At 41.9% G+C, this 14544-nt stretch overlaps 1 protein-coding gene across 1 annotated transcript in view; it reads left to right on the top strand.

Annotated features, from left to right (window-relative positions):
* Positions 1–13223, top strand: part of gpr158b (G protein-coupled receptor 158b) — a 74827-nt gene extending 61604 nt beyond the window's left edge. The window contains exons 9-13 of the mRNA XM_030403596.1: positions 5281–5386; positions 7899–8045; positions 8245–8488; positions 9082–9638; positions 10387–13223. Coding sequence (XP_030259456.1) covers positions 5281–5386; positions 7899–8045; positions 8245–8488; positions 9082–9638; positions 10387–11331 — 1999 coding nt within the window. The 3' untranslated portion in view covers positions 11332–13223. The remainder of the gene's footprint in view (positions 1–5280; positions 5387–7898; positions 8046–8244; positions 8489–9081; positions 9639–10386) is intronic.
* Positions 13224–14544: the final 1321 nt, after the last annotated feature.

Here is a 14544-nt window from a genome sequence, read left to right as displayed (position 1 = left end):
CACTCCACACCACCAGCTCAACACCAAGCGTCAGACAAAGTTAGCGGCTAACGAGAGGTGACCGAGCCGACTGTTTGAGGCTGTGATCAACATTTGTTTTGTTTTTTTTTATATTTTTTTGGCCTTTTATTGATAGAGCAGCTGAAGATATGACAGGAAACAGGGAGAGAGAGGGGGAGTGACACGCAGCAAAGGGACCCAGGCCGGGAGTCGAACCCGGGTCCGCTGCAGAGCCTCGGCACATGGGACGCGCGCTCTACCCACTGAGCTAAACGGCGCCCATAAACGTTGTTTTTATTGTCATCCCACTTTTAAAACCTTCATAACTTAATTGACCAGCTGATCACAACTACGTGAATAAACCAATAGAGAGATTGCTGATTGGACAAATTACTCCATGTGGCACTTGCTTGGGTGACATATTGTGAACAATGCAACGTGAGCATGAATGTACTGTAGACCTGGATACTGCAGCACCGCTCGGCCTTGCTTCCGATTTTTTGCAGTGGCCACTCGTGTTATTGCAGCATAAACAAATTCCCAGAAAGGACCAATTTTCCCATTGGCACCCATTATAGAAGATACATTTGTCAAACAGTTGAAAGGTCACATGAAACTGCAAACAAGGACAATTATTACTTTTTCTATGTAGTATAGCTTTAAAAATAAGTGACAACATCACAACGGGGGGGGGGGGGGGGACAAACTCCACTACACACATTCATCGGGCCGCATTACCAGCCATTTAAACCATTAAATCCATGAATACCATTAGCAGCATGGTGAATGAGAATTTTTTCCACCAAACTATCTTTAATTCACAGGCTGTTTCAAGTCTGGCAGTAGTCCACGGGATGTTTCAAAATTGAGACAATGATCACTATTAAGATTATAGATCAAGATTGCAATTGATCATGATGTTATATTTTGGGCGGATTAATGACCTCTATGGCTAGCTGGTGAACCTAGTTGGTGGAGACCAAAAATGAGCGAAAAGGGGAGTAAATGACGTGAGACATGACTCCAAATGAATGCTACTGTTGCTACATGTCTGCTGGAGGTCTGACTAGGAAACTGTTCGCTTATATTAAATATAACGACTTTAGTTTGATTATATGTTAATGTTGTGTTTCTAACTTGTTCAGCTGCCCTCAAGTAGCCAAAACTGTTATTGTAATTGCTGTACATTTTAATTTCACAGCGCAACAGCTTAGGCTAGAAAAGTTTTACAAGTTACACATCATTTTGTTGTCAGTGTTCGTCAAGGCAGACTGGAGTCTGGTTTGATGATTGTGATTTTCTCCCCTCAGGCAGCAACAGAGACACTTGACTGAAAAGCATAATAGATTTTTTCGTCCGTTTTATACCCCACGTTTTCCACATCATACAGTTTTGTTAGAACACAGTTGAAGGTAGAGTCTGTTTGGAAAAATAAAACCCCGTAAAAATGAAAATCCATGTGGGAGGTTTGGAAAACTCCATTACTGCCTCACTCAGAAATGATATTGTGAAAGCTTGAATCATCGAGCTGCTAAATCAGATTCGACTTGGTAAATTCCGACTCGCAACTGCGCATTCTTGTGTTTCTTGGGAGCTGATTTACAGGCAAGCTGTGTTTTATGCTCTTATGTGTTTAGACTGTCTGAGTTGGGATGGTGGATGGTGGAAGTAGTAACAGCCACATTTTTTACAAGACTCGTAAAGCAAAGACGATTTCGTCAATCCTATTGCAGTGGGAATAAAAAAAAAAAAGGTCAGGTGGTTTTTATAGCGTGCCTGCAGGAGCCTGGGGCAAAAAATTCCATTTGTCACACTTTTCGCAGATAAAACTGCTGCTGATTGAATATCCTTTCATTTAGGCAGAGGTCCATTGTGCTCAGTTGGACAAAAAGGGAAAAGATCGCATCCTTTTAATCTGTTGTCCGGTGGGTACACCTTCATCAGTGGTATGAAACAGTTATAAATCAAGCTGTTCCTGTTAGCTGGGGAATAAAACATGAGGGTGCTTTTGGGGAGCTGACAGAGTCAGTATGCTGCTGCCGCCCAGAGATAAGGCTGGACTTGTGCGGGATGTAGTGTGTGTGTGTGTGTGTGTGTGTGTGTGTGTGTGTGTGTGTGTCTGTGTGTGTGGTGGCATTGATGAAAACACACACACTATGCTTTTTAGATACCTAATGTGAATTATGAATGTGAATTGGAGGCGATGCCAAAGAACCAACACCATCTGAGCCACCTTGGTGGACCTCTGATAAACAACAATAAAACAATCCTCTAGGTCTCTCTCTCTCTCTCTCTCTCTCTCTCTCTCTCTCTCATGCATGCACCCACACACACACACACACACACACACACACACACACACGAAGGCATTTGGTGCTGGCACAGAGAAATCTTTCCACAGACTTTTCACACAAAAACATCGCACAATACTCAGCTTGATGCTGTCTAATAACTGTTGATTTATCCATCAGGGTGTCTGGCTTTGATGGGTCGCAGCCACTTGTCAGAGCCCATTTAGGCTTTTGTGTACTTTTAACATTCTGCGGCAGTAATTGGAGCAATTACCTGTACTGCTGCTCCTGAGAACAATACAAACTATGATTTGAAACAGCTGCAGTAATGGGAATGATGACATGAGGCGTTTTAAAGGAAGCCACAAGCGACCAAAATCGCTGCTGTGAGCTTTGACACAGATTCTGCACGTGGCTGGATTGAGTCAGCGGTGACAGAAACGGGATGCACATTTTAAACAATGTGACAAATAGCTATACAGTATAGAAATAAAGATAACAGCAACAGATATTTAAAGGAAGTGATGAACGGGGTGAAACAAGGAATGAAATAAATGAAAAGATAAAACAAATATGGGTGGATTTCTCCAGACTGATGGGGGTAAACAAAACTACAAGCAGGAGCCTGACCGTGCCGAACTTTAAAATACCAGCAGTAAAATCAATTTTAATGTAATCACTCAGCCAGTGAAGGGCAAGAAGGACACGCAAGATCACATCAGTCGGCATTCTACATACAGTAAGTCTGCATTTGGATGTGACCAGTCGAGGCTGCCCTCGGGTGACATGTACAATCAGGGCCGGGTATTTTAGGTAACTATAGAGTGCTGTAGGGATTTTTTTGTAGGCTAACCCAAAGGTAGCATTGACCTGGTTTCTGAAAAATAAAGACTGTGGTATTTTGTTAATTTAATTTGGGATTATCACAGAAAGTAAGCTTTGTGGCAAACACATACACATTTATGACAGGTAAGTTAAATCACCAGAGGTAAAGAAAGCTATGGATAGGCTATAAACAAACTATGGCTTCAACATTAAACCTAAGCCTTACTACACTACACACTTTATGATACACTGATCATTCTGCTAATTATAGAATTAGAGTTACAATAGTTTGCAAGTGAAGTCACAATATTTGCCCCCGCGTACAGGGGCGAGTGTGACACCCACATATAAAAACCGAGGACCTCAATACACTCTCGAAAAAATAGATAGAGATATTTGTAAAACAATTGAAAATAGATTAAATTACTGATTCCAATTTAAGTCTAAAGTTTATAGTCTTGGTTGAGACATCGGTTGGCTGGTACAGAGAGGTTGTTGCTATGAATAGGGATTTAAACACAAAAGACTATTCTGACATTGTTAGAACATTTTCGTCCATTTGAATTTGAGGACATTGAAGGTTAACAGTGTATGAGGAAAATACTAAGGACCGAAAAAATGACTTAATACCTCAAAATGAGCTTTGGCAAAAAAAAACAAACACCGAAAACAGGTAGACAGGTATGAGACATCAGTTTGTCCTTTGGCAGGCAGAGAGGGATCATCAGAGAACATGAATTTCACGGCTCTGCATTGCTTCTGCTATGAGCAATTCAAGATGTCACAATTGCCCCCGGTCTCCCCTAATGATGTTAAACGCCCTGACAACAACTGTGGTCTCATTCTGCCACTTGTAAGCAACCTCTTTTTCTAAAAGACATTTAAAGGCTTTTTAAATAGATCAGGGGGTATTTGCATATTTTATGTCAGAAATAATTGAGAAAATCTCTTAAGCCTGTGTTAACCACAGATCTTATTTTAGGCAATCATACTGAAATCCATTCAAATCTGTTCTCCTGGTAACTTGTTTCTAGGTTTAAGGACTTGTTCCTGCTGCTCTTCACACACTTCATTACTTCACTGCACAGGGTCCAGATCGCGGTCAGGGTCCATACACGCCATCGATTTTATGTAGCCTCAGTAGAAGATGATAGCCTTCTGCGAAATCTTAGCAGGTGACAACCCAAACACAGTCGCGTTTAAGGCTGATTTTAAATCACTGAATCTTTCGGGAAATGTTGCAGCCCACATAAAGCTGAAAACACACAGCATGAGCTGTCAATATTTCACTGTAGCCAACAGGGTAAAGGCTGATAATAGGTCTTCTTCGGAAAACTGTGATGGTCAGGCAAACTTTAACGAGCTAAACCTGGAGGGCAGCTCCAGGTGACTCAGTTTAGAAGACCGGACCATGTGAGGACCACACAGAGAGACAGACGGACACAGAAAGACTTTGTACAATGTGGGAAGAAACAGCAGAAAATACATGAATACAAGACTAAAGAGGCGATGCTAGCAGCTCTGTGAGGCTGCGTTCACACACACTGGTGCATATTAAGCTAAATGCTAATTTCTGCATAGGCTGCTTATATGCTCACAATGACGAATCTATATCAAGTACAATGTTTACCATGGTCACCATTTTAGTCAGTATGTTAGCAAGCTAGCATAATGCCAATAAGCAAGAACACAGTAGAATACCTTATCATTGAGGTTAAAACATGGCCAAAGTCTGTTGAAAAAAGGTTGTTTTTTTTTCGTAACTGTCTGTGGCTTTTTGGCGTGACACACTTATAGTGTATCTCGCCACAGATCCACTGCACTGCCCTCAAAGCTGAGTTCAGGCGAACAGATCAGTCATATCCTTTACAGGAGCCTCTCAAAAGGAATAAAAGTGCTTCCAAAATACTTCTACTTTAATAATTTCCCCCAGGTTTGCCTCCATGCCTCTGTTCATTGTTTTATGGAAGAGGAGGGCTTCAGGGTTGTGGTGTTAGCCTACATTTCTTTCTGTTCTCCGCGTCCAGAGAATCACATCACCAAAGGCTGCTTCCTGATGTGTGTTTGTGTGTCTTGGTGTATTTCACAGTCACACACCGAGCACTCCGTCCAGCAAATATTACCTTTGGTAACGTGATGATGTTGATGTTTCTCTCCTCTGCAGGTTCTCTCTGGTGCCGGGGCTTCACCCCGACTGGATGCTCATGTTGTTCTTCGCACACACTCATCTGACTGTGACTGTGACTCTGGGCCTGCTGCTCATCCCAAAGGTAACGCTTCATACCTTTAAAGGAACATTAAACTTTTTTCACCCTAAAAGAACAGACTCAAAATCATGTTGATTGCACAGCGTCTTTTAACAGGGTGAATCTATCACTCTATCACTTGTTTCTGCACTATGTAACTTCAGTGAGAGGGCAGGATCACAGCGTTACACACATGTTCACTTCAACATACAAGTTACAAGTAGTTAGCAGACCTGGGATTTGTATTTATGACAGTGGTGTTGCACTCAGAAACTGTAGGGGGCGCCCACTCGCACAAAATGCAAATCTCTACATAATGTTGCTTTAACACTTAATCCTTTTTGAGGTAAATTTTAAGGTACTTGTACTTGAGTATATCCATTTTTGACATCTACTCCTTTAAATTTCAGACAAATATTTAACTTTTTTAACAACTAGTTACTTTATAGATTAAGATTTTGTATAAAAAGAGTATAAAAAACATGTCATGCTTCAGATGTTTATGAGTTGTTTGTAGTTCCACCGAGGAGAGACGTTTTTTACCCTTTAAAGGGGCCCTATGTCACTTTTTTTACTGGCCATATGTCAGCAAGGTGTGATTTCATGCACACTCTTGACTGCCTCGTCCCAACACCTCTCTCCACTCGGCTAACAGAGAGCTACAGAAGTTAATGTTAGCAACAAAATTTTATGTAGCCTGCTAACGTAAACATACGACCAGCTTCTACCGCAACACGGAAGTTTCACAGAGCCCCTTTAACCTCCTCACATTGTTTAATTTGAATAACTGTTTGAGGTCAGATTACTCAGTGTTCAACCGAAAAGATTAGACGTAGAAGTAAAAGAAAAAAAGAGTACAAAATGGGAATAAATATGAAAGATGGAAAACTGGTAAAACTTAGTGAAAGAGGTTGTAATAGTGCACTGCACATGATAGCAGCAAAGATGTAGTAAATTTATGACCACAACATTCATTTTAGTTCAGTCAAATCCAGTTTTATTTGCATAATAATTTCTACGCAAAACATCATTTATAGACTTACGAAACATATTTGTTCTGTGCTCAAAATGTGCCATCGCTTGTTCATGATTTTGGCACAAATGTAATCCCACAGGTATTTGCACAACTTGGCAGGGAAACCAATCTGGAGAAGAGAAGCAGCTGCCATTTAAAAAGCTGCATGAAGTCTAACTTTTCTTTGCTGAAATGGTGGAAAACACTGCGATTGGAATGGGTATATTCATGAGATGAGAGATTTCCATAATGGCTGCTGCTGTACCGTAGCTCGTACACAAAACAATCCATTAATCATCTTAAGTTAATTTGGCATTAGCTATCTGGAACATACACGTACACGCGGATGCACACAGGCGCATTCACTACCATTACCTTAAACTCATTCAAACTGCGCTAGTGGTTATTGTAATTTAGCTGAGCACTCCCGCGGGTGTGCAATCTCTCAAGTCTGATGGAAAACATTTAATTCTCTCACTGTGTGAGAAATACAATACACCATCAGCACTCGTTGTTCTTTCATTCTTTCTTAATTAGGCACCTCAGAAGTCGGTTGGGTACACTGGGATAACTAAGCACAATGGGAGGACGTTAATCTCGCACAGCGTCTCTTCTTGAATACGGGATGAATATTTGGTCTTTCTTTGTTCCCAGATTTGTTATTCAAGCAAATCTAAATTATCTGGCCCCTGAAGATGAAGTTGAAATCAGACAGATCATTGCAAATCATTCTCTTCTGGGCAGAATGTGTTATTGTAATAATCCAACCATATCTCACCTTTTGTTTCTGTGGCTGCAAAAACTGAGCTGCATACATTTGAGTTTGTTATACACAATAACTGCAGTGAACAAGTTAGTGAAAAACAATTTCAACTAACATAACTTAACTTATATTTAAACATAAGTAACTCTGATTTCAGATACATTTCAGAGCCAGTAAAGGGGCATTCTAGTAAACTTTTGTGGTTTCGGGGGTTGAAATTCACACTCACACTTTTAATATTTACATTATTAATGAGGTAATAATACAAACTCAGAAATATTTATCTTTTCAATGTCTGAATAAACAAGCTGTTCTCAGAGGTAAATAAGGTCCCCAGAACACTGTTTGAAGCTGGAAGGGTGGCAGGGTCCGCCACGTATAAACAAAGTAAAACAATGTGAAATTCTGTTGTCCTTTAAGTCAGTCATGGACTTAAGTCTGCAATTTACATTTTTTTGGCAAAAAAGAGTCATTTAAGTTCAACAAAGTCAATCGTGGGGAGGGAAGTAACATTCGTTGAATTAAATGAATACCAGTAAATATTTTGCTGCAGGAAAATGATTTTCACCAGCGGTCCTCCTCAACTGACCTCTTTAACCAACATATTTATATTGTCAAACGATGAATCTAATCAGAGGCGTCCTACGGGCCGGACTTATCTTATTTGAGAAGCTACGTTTACAGTTTTACATCTTTTTCTCACCCTTCCCGCTGACTCAGTGTTGCCATTCTTTGACCTTGCTCTCCATCTGTCTTAGTTCCTGTCCAAAGGGACACAGGCCAGGGACGATATTGCCACCGAGGCCTACGAGGAGGAGCTAGACATGGGACGATCTGGCTCTTACCTCAACAACAGCATTACTTCAGCCTGGAGCGAGCACAGCTTGGACCCTGAGGACATACGGGTAAAGGAGCATTCATGGCACGATCTAAATATGGTTCCAAATTATTTGTTACTCCTTATATAAGGTGTCACACATGAGCCGTCAGTGCCTTGTACCAATACCAAATCAGCTACAATCATGAAAAAATGAATCAAACATTTACACAGTAGGGAGTTCTTTCAAAACCGTTTAACATTTACAGTCTCCCTTTTCTCTCTAGGATGAGTTGAAGAAGCTGTACGCCCAGTTGGAAGTCTACAAACGGAAGAAGATGCTCGCCAACAACCCGCACCTCCAAAAGAAGCGCAATTCCAAGAAAGGCCTGGGCCGCTCCCTGATGAAACGGATAACAGAGATCCCGGAGACCATGCACTTACACCGGCAGTGCAGCCGCGAGGACGGCAGCGAACACGGCAGCAACCGCAGCACTTTGAGGAGGAACCCGTTTGAAGCGAGCCACCACGGTAAGGTCATGGTTCCAGCTGTTTCATGTAGGTTCAGATAATTTTAGGGAGTTTTAACCTTTACATGCAGTACATGTGAGTTCTTCAATGAGCTAATGCATAAAGGCTATTTATTGTTAAACTATTTTCAGAAATAAAATTTTAAATAAATTGAATTGGCTTATCTTCAAACACATAACCCAACAGAAGCTCCTTTCTCCCACAGTAAACACTGCTCCAGAAACGCCTCGTCTGTAGACCCGCCTTTAATACCTTGACTTTGTGACATCACGCCACATCACAGAAAACACATTTGCATAATTTATGTTTAGTGGCTAGTTTGGCACGTAAGAATTGATTTTGATTTGTTAGCTTTGCTGGCTCAGGCGTGCGTGAGCTGACCAATCAGATGAGACCGGGTATTCGAGAGGGGGCCTTAAAGAGACAGAAGCTTCAGAAAGACCTAGGAATATACTGCTGCAGCACCTGACAGAATGCGAAAACTGATTTTCTAAAACTGTTTTTTAGGCCCTAAGGCATGTAAACCTATTCTAATAGTGGATCAGAATAAACCAGAAAATGAGGAAATTATGTCTCCTTTAATCTAACCTCAGGCAAATCTCGGGATGACTCTCTGAAGAACAAAGTCATGGGCTTGAAGAAATCACTCAGCTACGACCACGTTTGTGACCAGGATGAGGAAACTGGAAGCCAGACTGGCTCGACTGCAGGAGACAAAATGACTCCCGTTAGAGAAGGCGGGGAAGGATCACTTCTGGGTTCCCTGATTGGCCGCAAACACACTAAGAAGCAGCTGGAACCAGCTGCGACCCCTCCGAGACTGGAACCAGCTGAGTCCACCGAGTCGGTCCCACTGTTCTGGAAATCGGCGAGCGCTCACAACCTAACGCATGAGAAGAAACCAGTCCACCTGCGGACCTCCATCATGCAGAAGTCTCTGAGCGTGATTGCGAGTGCCAAGGAGAAGATGCCAGGCCTGACCAACAAGACACAAAGTGTGGAGGATGCCAGTAAGAAGGGTATAAAGGGGCAGGAGGAGAGGATGCTGTCTGAGGTGGATGAGACTCCTGAGCACTACCCCAAGATGATCATCAGCCAGTCAGTGGAGTACTCCAAGTCTCCCTTGAAGATGGGCATCATGAAACAACAGGTACTTCTACATCTTTATTAAAATCCAACCTGATTGATGTTATTGAGCTCTAGTGCTGAAATGTTACTAGACTAAATAGTTAGTCCATTAATGGAAAATGTATCAACAACAAGTCATTTATTTTCAGCTTCTTAAATAGAAGTACTTGTTTGTTTTTTTGGGATTCTTTCTTTACCTCGTAGTTCTTAACTCAAAATCGTAGCTCAAACTCCATTAACCAGCTCATTCTGGATCTATCAATGACATTCCAGTAGAGCATCTTATTAGTGAGAAGAAGAATAGAGAGATGGAGGTGAGGTTGCTTTGTCAGTTTCAATGGCCAGACAAGAAGAGGATAATTTGAATTCTGTCCCAACTTTAGCACAGGAAGGACACCAATAAAGGCCGAACAAAAGCATCCCAGTGGGACCATATTATGTGTCTGGGTGGTTGAAACATCTGGCCTTTAAACCAGCAATTCTGGTTCCACTGATTCTTTTGGCCACTTGACAGCAATAAAACAAGTTGTAAACAAAACCTATGCCTATTTACATTTAGAGCAGAAACAGAGCAAATATTTGCATTTGTTTTGTAAATGAGCAGCTAGTGTAAATGCTCCCCTATGCTCTCCATTTAGCTGCTATAGATTCAAAAAATCAGTTTATTACGTAACATTATATTACGCAATCCGTAAGCCCTCTTTAGCTCTCAAATAATTTGATTAATACAGTAATTGATTCGCAGTTTTTGTTCCAATTGATTTGAACAGGTAAGTGGAAGCCAGCCTTCCATTTGCTCCGAAACCGGCAGGAACCTCTACGATGTGTCCGAGGTTTGTCCCTGGGAGCTGGAAGAACCTCAGACTCCGTCTGAGGGAAAGACCCAGAAACATGTTTCCATCGCTCCTGGAGAAACTACCAGCGGCCGGAGAGGCAGCAGCAGCAGCTCTGGAATCAGCAAAGGGAGCCGCTCCCAGCAGAGGCAGAGAGCAGGCCAGTCGCCTTCCAACAGACGACGCTCCAAAGATAAAGGAGGAGAGAGGGAGGACGGAAGGGAAACGCGGAAATCTCGGCCACCCAGGTCACCTCTCCCTCTCAAGCCGGACGTCTGCCCCTGGGAGTTTGATGAGCAGCCCATGCTGGCGGGAGATTCCGATTCCATCTCCCCAGACCGGATCAGGCGTAAGAAAAGCGTCACGCCAACTGACGGCAAACCCAAGGGGCTCCACTCAGACTACTCCAAGTCCACGGGGAGCCTTTTGCAGCCTCCCTCTCTGATGGTAGAGATCTGCCCGTGGGATTACAATGGCCCACCTTCACCGAAGCAGGAGAAGACATGCAACAGCCCCACCACGCACAAGAAGAAACGGAAAGGCTCCAGCTCATCCAACTACAAGGCCGAGAGGGAGAAAGCAAGGGAGAAAAGCAGAGAGAGGCGGAGCTCCTCCAGCAAGCCACAGTCGGAGAGGAGGCGGACCAGCCAGTCGTCGGAGTGCGGCGGGCCGGTTTCTGAGCGCCGGAGGAGCTCCACCAGAGACCCAGAGGCCATGGAGAACAGGAGGGGGGGCGAGCCCTCGCACACCAGCTTTGCTCAGACTAAAAAATCACCAGAGAAGAAGAAGGGGAGCTCAATGAGTTCTAGTCACAAACCGGCGGTCACGGCAGATGTTTGCCCCTGGGAATTCCAGGAGCAAGACTCTGGGGAGAGGGCATGATGACTGGTGTGATGATTGTACTTTTTTTGTATTCACAGAGGACACATTGATAAAGACAGAACACTGCAGTTGATGAGAAAGCTTTTCTCTGGGTGACCCAAGACGGAAAAGAACATTTATTCTGCTGTCCATCGACGCAACCCAGACATTTGCTAAACAGCAAAGGTCTCGTTGTTACATTGCATTGAATGCAACCTTGAAGTCACTTTAAAGGAATATTTTCAGTCTGCACTTTTGCTTGCACATTTTGTCAAAGTTACATTGTAGGTATGTTCTATCACGTTGACTACACGTTGAGAAAAGTGATCATATCTATATTTACCAACGGATCAGACAATCATTAGTCACACAGCAAATGCTTCACCGAATGAGTTTATCGAATCCAGATGAATGTTTTCCTTTGTTACGCTGATGATGCTCTACGTTGCGTGGTAAATCAGTGGAGACTGACTGTATAAGATGCTGATGATGAAAACAAGCAGGCAGCAGGGGGAAAAATAACTGTAGGAAAAAATAAGCTATCAGCTCTGAGAAGCAGGACCAAAGCCCCAGACACAGCTGTGATGTCATACCTTGAGGCCAAATGCATAATTCATGATATGATCTGTTTGATTAGTGGAACACAGGAAAAACAAAGGATTGTAGTATGGCTTCATTTCAAAACGAGAAAAACGGTATCTTTCAGTTCCGATGCTCAATATACAGTGTGTATTTTTCTATAAAAATTCATTGCATGTGGTAAACTGTCAAGAATCCAATAACTGAATGTTTATTGGTTAACTTGTACTCAAATATGGAACTTTTGATGTTGTTGCTTCTGGTATTTGTCTCCTTACGTACCACATGCTTTTTGAAATGACGTGCATCGCCATCAACAACGCACACACCTGTTCAGACGGCTTACAGTTGAGCAGTACTGAAATATCCACGAGGCTCTCCTTTCTGTCGATATTTAGTTACTGTTTACTCCGTATTCTCGCCCTAGATGTCCCTTCTCAGAGGCTGTAGTATTTCCATGTCTAAAAAAAAAAAAAAGAAAATGTGCTGGAGGACCAAAACCAAGCCTGAATAGGGCGGATGATGTGAATAATGCATTTTTTTCTGTCACTTAGTTGCCCGTTTCACATCAGCTTGAATGCACCTTCCTTCAAATCTTTGCACATGTTCGATCGCTAAAACCACGACTATGCATGAACGAAGCGTTTTTTTGGCCACTCGTCCGCCGACAGAAAGTGAGTCATTGAAAATTTGGACGTCACATCCGTGGAGAACAGCAACTGCCAGCCTCTCTGTCCTGCGATCAGCCTCCCACCATTGACACCTAATGCAGCGCGGTCGACGCCAAATGCAGCGCATCAAACGGTAGACAGTTCAGCTTCATTACGGCTGTGAGTGCATGTCCGTGAAAATACATTCACCAGAAGGCTTAAAAAAAATAAATAATTGCATATCTTATGAGATACTTAAAGAAGACTTGGGAGCACAAAGGTTTTTCAAAACTAAATGTCAGATGTTGTCATTTATTTATCAAGCATTTTGAGGGAAGGACTTCCTGTGTAAATAATCTGTTTTGCCCATTGAGCATTCAGAAAGGTGCATCCACAAAGTGACTGGCTTGATAAATAAACATGACCCACCACTCTCTCTAACTCTCACATGGTTTTTTTTTCCTATCTGGTGGTTTAAGGCTGTTTGAAATGGAATGATGTAACTTGCCCACTTCATGTATTTGATGCTTGTTTTATTGTACAGTGTGGCTCCAAGACGTTACAACATGTTGTAGCATCCACGTGGGAGTGTTTACAGTATATTGTACATTCATATTGTGTTGCATGTACATATAGTAAATACCCTGTTCTCAACTCTGGATTAAATCTTTCTATAAAGCCCCAGTTTGCTTCGAGACTCTCTCTGTTGTGTTCAATATTGTTTGCGCGAGGTTCACAGTAATAATCCATATGTCTTGATCAGCTGCCAGTGTTTTCTCCACAACGCCAAGGTTGGATCACCTCACGGAATGAAACCAATCGGCTTCCTTAACATCATGAGGGTGGTGCCAGAGGCTGTTTGCTGTTCCCTTATATACAGTCGATTGATCAGTCATTCATCCCCAAAGATACCAAGTATACAAAACATCATCATCTTATAGTAAATATACTTTGAACATGAAACATTACAGCCACTTTTCAGTCTTAAAACCTAAAAAAGGAATCTTCATCTTAATCCATGAGGGAGAAGAAAGGACAAGTGTATATATTTCTCATACAAAGCAACATATTCGTTAGTCTTTCAAGCTTCGAATACCTGCTTCTGTCTGCCACATCTCCACATCTTCAGCCAGCCCTGTCAATTCTACTGTAGGATCAATTGTCTTTGTTCTAGTCTGTACAACACTGCCACCACGTGGAGACTCTTGATGCTCCAGATAAGACAGTTTTGGAAACTTACTACATTTACCGAAGACCTGTAAGTGAGGTAGTTGTGCTTTACCTTAGTATTTTCTACTTTATGAGTCCATTTCAGAGGGAAATATTGTACTTTTGTTGCTCAACGACATGGCCTCTTTTGCTGTTGTAACTGGTTAAGATCCTTTCCAGACAAACAAAACATATCTTATAAAATTCAGTCCATTGATAGAGATGAACTCTTCTTGTTGTCAAAGTAAATTAGCGGCACCTCATCAACATTACAATGCTTCTCACTTTTTTTAAGATATTACTTAACTAATGAATACTTCAATCTTTGATTTTTTAAAACGTTTTTCTGATGTTACTTTTGCTTGACTAAAATTTTAAATGTTTAATGCAGGAACTTAAAGAAGTATTTCTACACTGGGTAACACTTTATAATTGCCATGATCATTTCTTCACTGATGCCTACATTACCCACAATGCAATTTGGCCACTGAGTGACATCACTGGAGGCAGTTTATCAGATTAAATGCAGCTTCCTCTGGAGCCATAAAAGGTTTATACTACTTTTGTCACATATGCAGCAGTACAGTACTCCAAGACCTGTAAACACACTTTAATACATAACATTGCTTGACTGACCCTTTTAAAGGAGCAGTATGTAGTTTAAAGGAAACAATTTAATCAGAAGAGAAAGATCTTCATGGACTGATGTTTTTCACGCTTGAACAAACTAAATAAAAAACGGCCTTTGTTTGCATGACTGAATAAACGCAATTTTATAATGTATTTCTTTGTTTGT

The sequence above is a fragment of the Sparus aurata genome, chromosome 21, assembly GCF_900880675.1.
Source record: "Sparus aurata chromosome 21, fSpaAur1.1, whole genome shotgun sequence".
NCBI classification, from domain to species: Eukaryota; Metazoa; Chordata; class Actinopteri; order Spariformes; family Sparidae; genus Sparus; species Sparus aurata.
Note: the sequence above shows the minus strand (reverse complement) of the source record. Positions and strands in the feature narration are given on the sequence as shown.